Source organism: Belonocnema kinseyi, chromosome 4 (genome assembly GCF_010883055.1).
Source record: "Belonocnema kinseyi isolate 2016_QV_RU_SX_M_011 chromosome 4, B_treatae_v1, whole genome shotgun sequence".
Lineage (NCBI taxonomy): Eukaryota > Metazoa > Arthropoda > Insecta > Hymenoptera > Cynipidae > Belonocnema > Belonocnema kinseyi.
In genome coordinates, this window is record NC_046660.1 from 81,797,453 (window position 1) to 81,808,324 (window position 10,872).

The 10,872-nt window shown below is 32.9% G+C and overlaps 1 protein-coding gene across 1 annotated transcript in view; it reads left to right on the forward strand.

Moving 5' to 3' along the window:
- Positions 1–4,971: 4,971 nt before the first annotated feature.
- Positions 4,972–10,872, forward strand: part of LOC117171080 (forkhead box protein O) — a 297,585-nt gene continuing 291,684 nt past the window's right edge. Inside the window, exon 1 of the mRNA XM_033358131.1 lies at positions 4,972–6,718. Coding sequence (XP_033214022.1) covers positions 6,296–6,718 — 423 coding nt within the window. The 5' untranslated portion in view covers positions 4,972–6,295. The remainder of the gene's footprint in view (positions 6,719–10,872) is intronic.

A 10,872-nucleotide genomic window follows, 5' to 3' on the forward strand; every position in this document is an offset into this window, starting at 1 on the left:
AAGGGCCCTAGCAAGTTTTCCCTATTTTGGATCGGACGTTGATCAGACAAAACAGAGAGTGTCAGAATGTTTAGTAACGCTGTTTTAGCTAGAATCTATATAGTAATTTTAACCAGATTCTAACGTGAATACCCTTGCATCACCCGTCTAGACCCTCTCTGTTTTCCGGCACCTATAGCATTCAGCTGTGATATTGCAAAAACTGGTGGAAATGTAGAACTCATATGTAGCACCATTCAAATTAATTTATTCTATTCTGTTCTTGATCAGGTCCCAACTAAAGCTTGGTTAAAATACAAGATTGGGGCCTAACTAATAGCGCATAGTTTTTCTAGTGACAAGAAATGGTTCTAGAATCTAGTCAGTTTCTCACCACTGCCCTGATTGAAATGGGAACAAGTGTGGCGAATTCTACATGGGTACTTCGATAGACCTAGTCCAGTTTGAAATTATAAATGTGTCATTATAAATACAAACGATATTTTTTAAATGGAATAAAAATAAGCCCAATTATATTGGCTGTAGTTCGTGCTCTGAAGAAGACTCATGTTGAATTTTCAAAGGACAGTAAACGAAGAATCGTGCGCAACGTGAGATCCGGCAGTTGGTTGCGAGCGTATGGGTCATCACGATAAGGTTCATACACTTTTGTCATCCATTTTGTATGATTATCGAGGTTTTCTCTGCTCGAGTTGTATTCCACACTCCATATGTATAATTACTGAGAACGTGTTCGCCGTGATAACCCCGCGACCTTTGGAATATAAAGTGTAAAAGGAATAATATAACCACATCTTTGAATAAAAGAGATCTCTGTAAATTCACGTTCAAATAAAAAAGCAAGGGCCAATTTATTTTTCCATTTCTCTAAATATGTGTGTCCTTACTTTGGACTATTGTTTGGCTTATGTCTATCAGAATTAAAAGTCCAGTTATATATTTGAAAATGTATGAAAATCTTTTCTTTTAAAATAATTCCATAGTGGGAAGGATTAGAAATTTAAATGTATGGTCGAAAGGAAGTAATTATCTTTAACTGGAATCATAATCAGAATGGCTGCTGGAAGAAGGAACCGAGAAATGACCCGGAATTTATTTAAACTGGAAAAATCCGGGAAATGACAGTGAATTTATTCTTTGACCGGGAATTGTACTTTTTAGAGGAAAAATCTTTCCAGTAACTTGGAATATAACAGATTTTACATAACATGCGATATAATGCAATTGAAAGTTGTTTTAATTTAAAGTTTTGTTTTAAATGGTTAATTCAATTGTTAACTTTGTCAATTATGGTATCAGTACAGGTAAAATATGTAATTTTAAAATCTTATTTTACAAATTTTTCATGTCAGCAAAAAAACGTTTCAAGTTGATAAATTTATATATAAATTAATTAATTATTTTTTAATTTGAACTCTAGTTCGATTAATAAAAATTTAACACTAATTGATTTTACAAGATGCTTTCATTTAATTAATTTAAAATTATTCATTTAAAATGTGTTACAATCTTCCATGTCTAAATTATTGAGCCCTTGAATTTAAAATTTATGAATTAAATGTTTCTCAAGCTTTAATTTTAAAAGTTATAATTCAATAGTTCCACTTTGAGTGCTTTAATTTGCATTTTAATTTTAATTTCTTTCAATACAAAATATCAAGTTTTAAGAGTAAAAATTTTTTATTTTGATGGTCGTGAAAATTTTTTGCTAACTGGAAATATACCTCCATTAAAACAGCCATCCTGAAAATACACTGGCAAAAAAAAAAATAAAAAACTTTTTTTATCTTTGAATATATGTACTTTGTAGAAATAACAAAACTTTTTTTTTCATATATGTTGATATAGACGATCTGAAGTTGTAAAACAATAACTATTATATGACAATGCAACTACTTCTTGTGCAGCTATACTTCCTTACAAAACTTAAGCATATTCCATTTTTAATTTTTCGAAAGTAAAATTTTGGTCTATTTCGATAAATATTTCATACTTTTAGAGTTTTCATGTTGGAAAATATAAATGAATACTTCATTGAAATTACTGGTAGGTATTAATGGAGTGTTTTTAAGACCCCATGAATACTTCCCCCCAATAAATTTCGGGGGATTCTTCGAGTTTGGGAACTCCAAGCCCAAGAAATTTTGAAGTAAACGACCCATACTCCCAAATAATAACAATTTTCAAAGGAGAAAGTACCGTTAACTATTTTCCCATCAGTCATTGCGTTAAAAGATTTTTTTTCATTACATTAACGAAAGTTTTGCAATATGAAATTAAAAAATTGTAGATAAAAATACAAGTTGACAAGTTTATGTTTTGAAAAGTAATGTATTAATGCTGACTGCATTTAAAAAGTATATTTATGCTTATTTTGAAAGATAACTATAATAAGGTCTTATATATATTATTAATCCAATTTAAAATGGCTTAATATTAAAATTATAGGTTGTTTTGATAAATATTTTATGTTTTCAGAATAATTTTTCTGTTGGAAAATATAAATAAATACGGAATTCCCCGCATCTGGGAACTCCTGGCCCAGGATATTTTGTATCTTTAGATACTATTCCCAACAGTTATTGGATTTAACCATTTTTTTTTGCATTTCATTGACACAAAAATACTTCAATATTTGAAGGGTGAAAGTAATAAACGAGATAACCAAATAAACCAGAATTTTTCAAAAGAGCGGAAAACCATTCTGTAAAATCGAAATCACCATCCTCTTTGAAACCAAACAAATTTGATTGGAAACAGTTATCCATTTTCGAGAAAAGAGATGTATCATCTGAAAATCTCAAAGTGATCTCAGAAACCATAAAATTTTAAAAATTTCAAATTACCGAAAAAACTAAAACCACCGACAATGTTTATTAACGCAATTTAAATGTACCAAAATTAGAAGTTAAAGAAACTAGAAAACTTCAGAAATGTTCAATTACATGTCGAAATGATTAAATTCCATAAATTGTATTGTTACTGAAATTAGTAAACTTTCAAATTCAATAAATTACAGAAATATCAAATTTCCTATATTAGTAAATTACTAAAATTTTAAATATCTGCAAAAAAATTTGAATATTTTGTATCTGTTAGAATAACATTTATACGTGTTAATATAATTACGTGTTTTAAAATATTTCGGGAATCTTTTATTTAAAATTTTTTAAGTTTCCTTAACTTTCAGTTTCGGAATATTTCAATTTCGTTAATAAACATGTTCTGTTTTATTTTTCTCGGAAACTTGAAATTTCGGAAACTTTATTTTTTTTTTAATATTCTATCTCAGTATTTTTAAAGTTAAGGATTTCACTTCTTCAGCAAAATGTCATTGTTAATAGATTTATAATTGAATGCTATTATGAATTTCAAATTCCATTCAAATATTGTTTCAGTCTAAAATATTTCATTTTTAATCCATTCGATTTGAAGCGGGGAGATTTTTAAATTAATAAATATTTTAAAATAAGCAATAAATAAACCGAATTATTTGAAATAGCCTTCAATCGTTAAAATTTGTGAAAAAAAAGTTAATTTATCGGTGAAAGTGTTGAATTTTAATGTATAATGAACAATTGACCATTGTTCATTTTCAAACCACTTAAAATTGGAAAAAATATCTTTTAATTTAAAAAGTGTTCAGTTATTATTTAAAATCATTCATTTTTCTAAGTTTCTAACATGAACTTGATTAGAATGGTACTCAAATTTTACCTTTTTCAAATTCGTTTATTGATGCATTCTTAAATTTAGCGCATTAAAAACGACAGCGTGGATTTTTAATTTTGTAGCTTAACGGCATTTAATTTTTAGCTGTTAAATTGAGAAATGTTGAAAGCCTGCAATTTATACGTGTAAATTATTGAACGCGTGCATTAAAAATTTGTTAAACTTCAATTTAGAAAGTTTGAAATTCAAGACACTCTCACTGTGAGTACTTTAATTGACACTTAAACTTTGATTACTTCAAATGAAAAATTGTTCAGCTTTAAGAGTTATCTTTTTTAATTGAAATGACCTTGACAAGCTTGTATTAACCGGGAAATGACCGCGAATTTTTTTCCTAGATTTAAACTTCAACCCTTGTAGATCAGGGTTGCTCCAGAACCTGGAAAATCTGACAAATTCCTAGAATTTTGAAATATTAGTCGATAAACCTTTTAAAATGTGCATTGGTTAATAATTTTGTGTAGCGTACCAGCGTTAATTATCTACACTACTATTTCTTAAGCTTTTGGTAAAGTACCTTATACAACATTTTTAAAAATGTTGCTGAATTTTATTAAATTATAATAATTATTTTTAAACAATTTTATAAGTATTTTCACATTTTTGAGAGTTTTGTTACAATATCTTTTTATAAAATTGATATTTTTCCTTCAACTTGAGCTTCTTGAACGCAAAAGCTTATTGCCTTTCGTGCTATTTTGAAGAAAACATGACATGATAATATTATAAAAATTAAGACACTTTAGCAAGAGTTAGAAAAACAGGCCTGTGGATGATTTCTGTCAATAGCGTGCAAGAGTTTTTCTAGAAATTATATTTCAAACAGTGCAATGCCGCGAAATCGACTCAAGATTCAATTTTAAATAGATTTTTTTTTTAATTCTGGAAATTTTTCAAAAGTTGAGCTGGAAAACCTGGAAATGACTTAGAATTTCTAAATCCGACTTGTGTGACAACTTTGTAGATTAACAAAATTGAAAACCACTATCACCTCTCAACAAGGTTGAGTCATTTTAAAATTTGCAAATAGGTTTCTCGATCAAGGAATTAAACCCTATTGGCAGTACGGCTCTTTCCTTCTCTCTCACTCTCGCTCTCTCTTTCTCTCCTCTCACAGAAGCAGGCGCCACGAATTCGCCTCCTCGCGGTGCTTCGGTTAATCTCGGCTTGGCTCGGGATCTTCGGTTCGTCGAGTGTCGACGAAAGTTTCAACAGTATGCGCCGTGCTGCCTTGCCGGCAAATTCATTTGTAGTGAGTGTTGTACGTCCGTTCCTGTTCGAATAACACGAGTAACCAAAATAAAAAAATAAAATCAACGATACGCAGTTTATTCTCTTTTGACGCGACGTAATTTTAACAAACATTCAAAAGTACGTTAAGTATCTTTCAATTAAAAAAAAACCGCCGCGAATTGTGTTGAACTAATTATCTACCACCACGTGATAAAACTTTTTTAGCTTTGTGCGACGACAAGCAGCGGGACCAGAATTCCTCCAACTAACCAATCTAAAATCATTGAAAATCCAATTTAATTAACTGAAATAAATTGTTTTTTTTCTTCAAAAATTGTGTCTTAGGAATTTTTTTAAATTACAAAAGTGAGTGTTGCGAATTTCGGAAGTGCAAATAAGATGTCAGAAGCCCCAAAGTAGTCATCACGATATTCCTGGACGGCTTTGGGATACTTGCCATCTAGTCCTAAACGTTGCTAACGAGTTTCTCAGCTCCCTTTCGGATCTTTATTATTACTGACACTGAGATCTATCGTTGATTCACGATCCGATAAAGAAGCAGTTATACAACTTCCTTTTTGGATCGAGATTTTGAACCTCTTTTCGTGGAATCTTCCAGAACTGGTGTCGATGAGTAGCAGGGGAATCGAGTGGGTACCAAGGGTCGAATAAAACGAGGCTGCTTCAAACGCGCGAGTAAATTTCGAGACGAGCCAGAGGACGTCCTTGAGATTGAAATTCGAGTGACGACCCACCGCCGATATCGCGTTTGCCGCGTAGGAACTACGTCGCTCTGGAGTTGGCAAAAAAGAGAGGGAGGTGCACACGTATCTCGAATTGACGAGATATCTCGTGAGCCGCATACACACAAACACACTCCAGTGAGCGTCTTGAGCGTGCCGAGCTGCCTGGTAGCGAGAGTTGAAAATTCCCCGTGGTACCTCCAAAGGCCAGGATCGCGCCGTTTGAACCGAATGCTCCGTCGAAACATGGCCACGTGACCGTCGCGAGGTTTGTAAACAGTTGGACCACGTGGTTTCCCCCCGAGAGTGGAACGCCAATACCAGTCAGTTCTTGTGAACCAACGTGAGTCCCGGACTGTGCGTTGCCTGTGCATCTGTGTTTATGCGTGATTAATTCAGTTTAACCGAAATTTTCTGGGAAAAGTTGCAAAAATCGGTGAGTGCTTTGAGAGTGACTTTACCCATCGAGTGAACTCGGTTTTTCCCCGAAGTTCGGGATCAAGTGTTCTTATTACGATCACAAGGAATTCCGACCGCCCAGGTTCGGAGAAGACGGAGTCAAAGTGGAGTACACCGAGAGCGGAAACATGATGGACTCGATGCCGGTACCGGTCTCGGGTTCGGTTGTGACGCAGCAAGGTGGGCCCTATGACCTTGAGAGTGGCTTCGAGCCACAGACAAGAGCAAGATCAAACACATGGCCCTTGCCAAGACCGGAGGGATATGTTGATGGTAACGTTCCTGGCGGAGCCGGGGGCAAGGATGGCATTGAGGGTGGAACACCACCCCAACAGGGTCCATTGGGACAAGGGGGTGGACTACTTCCGGTCAAGAAGAACTCGTCGCGGAGAAATGCGTGGGGAAATTTGAGCTATGCTGATCTCATCACTCAGGCCATCACCAGTGCTCCGGAAAAACGGCTCACCTTGTCGCAGATTTACGAGTGGATGGTCCAGAATGTGGCGTATTTCAAGGATAAGGGCGACAGCAATAGCAGTGCTGGATGGAAGGTAGAGTACCTATTTATCCTTAATATCTAGAATTAGAGAACCTGTTGACAATATACAGAATAATCGGAGATATTTGATCTGAAAAGAGTATCCCTATTGATAGGTTGTGCCAGTCTCATCAGCTGATTATTACATGACTGTCAGATCACGGTTTTACCTGGGAGTAAATTATCATTAAAGTAAATGTAAAACTGCTGACGTTCATTGCCATACTGCTGGGATTACTTTCAAATTCACTGTCGAAATGTTTCTATTTACCTCTACTGAGGTTTTGGTCGTTTTTCACTTTAAACTCTAAATTCTTTCCGACTTTTCGTAAGGGCGAAAGTCTCCTGCGGTTCTTCGACAGAGGAACTTGTGTGAAAGGATTATGGCGGTACAATGCGCTTGGTTTATGAATCCCTGGGAGGTCCAAATATCCTTCAGCTATCCAAACTTAAATTCGTTCCTGGTAAATTCTAGAGTTTCATTTTTGTCAATAGTTCCTACCCTAAGGTGCGAAATCAATTTTTTACTTGTACCAAGCCAGCTCAGGAGAAGTTCAAACCGAATTCCCTTGGTAGAGTTGCTACAGGTCAGGGAATTTAGAATTGGACATGGAATGTCAGCGAAAACCTGTTATAGTCTGGGAATTAACGATAAACAAGAGTTCATGCTTATCAAATTCTGTAGGAATGTTGTCACAAAGAATATTTTCATATGAATTTAGAAACAAATAATTGTTTGCATTAAGATTATGGATCTAATAGGTGTCAGGTTGTTCTTAGGCAGAAAAGAAAATTTTATATTAACGATACACCATTACGGAATTTTCCGTAATGCCAACTCCTTTTTCTGCTCGTTTCGGGCTAACGTGGCGGAAAATTCCGTAATAATAGTCAGTATTAATTTTATAACGATTAGGGGAAATGAAAAATTAGCCAGGAATAAGTCAGATAATTTCGAAATCCCTTCCTAATGTTTTTGTGATCCAATAATTTTTAGCCATTTTGAGTATAATTTCCAATTTTAAGTAGATCAGAAACATGATTATTTTTTTTTCTGAAGTTTAAACAGTATTTTTAGGGGAAATTTTAAATAATAAAGAGTCTTAGAGTTTTGTTTATATAGAAAGTTTTTCAATTTAATAAACCATTTGATAGCTTTATAAATTTTTTATATAGGCACAATGGTTTCTTAAAATTTTTGCGTGTTTGAAAGAAATATAGTATTAATTTTAATAACAAGTTTTAGGGGAGACCACCCTACGGTAGATAATGATCTTACAATTGATAGTCAATAACAAAAAATACTAATGAATGTTAAATAATAGATTTAATGTAATTATTATTTAAGACACGATACGTGTTAATATATTAAAATTATAATTGATTATTTGACGTGTGTTTGTACTTATAATTAAGGATTATCTGCTGTTAGACCATTACCTACTGTAAGGTGGTGTCCCCCCTGAAGGGATTATTGAAGGTCAATTAAAATATACGCCACGGAATATAAATACAATTTCACAAAAAATATTTACGTTGCAAAGAATTCCGCTAAGTAAAAAGATACGAGCACAATGAACGTAGTTTATGAAATCAAAGTTTGCCAAGCAATTCTCAAACTTACATAAATATTAAAATGTATTAATGATATCTTTTGAAATTACTTGACAAAATTTGAACTCACAAACTTTGTTGATTGTACTGATAACGTTTTACTTGGCGTACATTTTTTCGGTCGTAGATGTTTTTGGTGAGATTTCACTTATTTTTTTAACAAGTAATTCTATTAAATGAAATATTCTTTTCAAAGTAAAAATAATATTTAATACTAAAATAAAATACATATAATTGGTATTGATATTTATATTATAAATTAAAATGTAATTATCAGTTTAGTTGCTTATTGCTGGTAGGCTAATTACAATGGTGACCTTTATCTAGTTCTAATTTTCTGTCCATTAATTAAGCAATGTAACTAATTAAATTAACCATATTGATTATTACAGTTTGATTGAATTTCTGAAAAATCGAATTTTGGACGTAAACGTGAAATATCTCTAGAAAGAAGAATGAATCAAAATTTTAACGAAAAAATTCACTGAACCTTTATCGAGTAAATTTATTCAATTTTTTCTATATAAATTAGCTCGACTGAACTTTTAAACATGATAGATTTTGCATGTTTTCTAAATCTTCGGTGCCCAGTTTCCAAACAATGAACAATGTTTTTTTATTATTTCTAAAAGGATTCATGTATGTTGATAAATAATTGTCTCAGATATCCTCTAACGGGTCTAAGTGCATAGATATTTCGAAAAAAGATATTCGCGGTTTTTACTTAAGGGCCATTGACTATATGCAGAGTATATTGATTATAGCCAATAAAATTACTACAATTTTTACAAGAAGGACCTCTTATTTAATGTTTGCAAATGGTTAAAAATGTGTATCATTTGTTTATTTAAAATTGTTTAAAAAGGCCTCGAAACATGGATCCTTCATGCTATAAATAGACGGATAAAGAATAAGGAAAAGAGTGAGAGGTTGGTTTGTTTGGATTCTTTTCCTTTTTTCTCTGATAAACCTTTTTACGTATTTTAGTACATATTTTGTTGGAAAATTAAAGTACTTTTATATTATAGATGTAACTGCAATTTCACTTACTGTTAACTGAAATTGATTTTTATGGACTTTTAACTGAGAATTCATTTATCAGAATCCTTTATATCCTATTTTTTCAGATGTAAAAATAATATTTTCAACTGAATTCTTAATTTTAATTCGAATGCGGTTTGCATGAAATTTAGTGTGAAGAAGTGTAAAAAAACTTCCAATACACGACGTGCAATGTCAAAATTTAGTTCAATTTTTCTAAAAGTGGAGGGTGTTTCGTTCAAAATGATGCTTCTTTAAAGCATTTTTTGATAATTTTAGAAATTAGCTGATCTTTCCTTATATTAGAAATCGATCGATTGTCTGCTTGAACGAAATGTTTTTGTAAAAGAATGAAGTATTATCTTAGCTGTATCAAGTTTTTTGGTACCTCTTAAAGATCTTTTTTATCGTTATAACTAGAATCGCTTAGTTGCTTATTGCTCATCCTTAGGGATCCATGAACATACTATCGGGTTCACATTAGTGAGTCGAAAAATGGGGAAAAATTCCTTGCGACTAGTTTGATGCGTTAATATAATTCGGTTAGGATATCTTTCTCGGTATTTTAAATATCTTCTCGTGCTAAATCCATTTCAGTGTACATTGTGTTTCAAATTTCAGAGGAAATAATCGATTTTAGTAGAAATCTTAAATTACAACACATGAATTGCAAATTACTAAGCATCATTTCTAGATGTTGATTCATCTCCACGTGATTTCGATTTTTTTCGCAGAAAGAGCACGATCTCCACGTGATGCGTCTGATAGATAGTAGCATTCTTGGAATTTAATATGATTAAAATAATACGTGATTCAAAAAATTACTCCCTAAATTTCGATAATAGACCATCTATCTTTTTGAATATAGTGAACAATGAGTGTTATATTTATAGAATTTTTATTCTTGCTGATGCTTTTTCACAATTAAACGGAAGGCTATTCCAATAATAAGATCCAATTTGGATAGAATCAGGTTCTCCATTTTCTTATCATTGCGTCCCCTTGGAAAATCGAATACAAGTCGTATAGTTGACGACTTTCGAGACTTCCGTCGAACTGGAGGCGATAAAGCTTGGTAGATCCGCTCTAATCTCCAGCCTGAATGGCGACGTCTAATTCAGAACGATAAATTCCAGAGCTCCAGTGATAGTCTTACCTTGCGGCCGTATTGATCTTTATCTAGTGGATACTGTATATAATCTTGTGCATGAATACCCGATCCTTCAAAGGCGCGCACTCTCACTTGGCTGTCCATTACCTGTTTGCGTATCGATCAAATGTGAGATCGGCAATTCGCATTAAAGTGTCTTCCCTCTTTCGTCCCTCGAGAGATCGATATTTTCACCCTTAATTGGCTCCGATGGTTGCCTTCGAGTCTCTTAATTCCTTCGATGAGTACTTGTCACTTGAGGCAGCTCTAAAGATATCGATTACAGATTCTGGAAAAATTTGTAATGTAAATTCAGTTCCAAGAACTTTGTTCTCGGGTGTAATCTATCTTCGAGATAAATA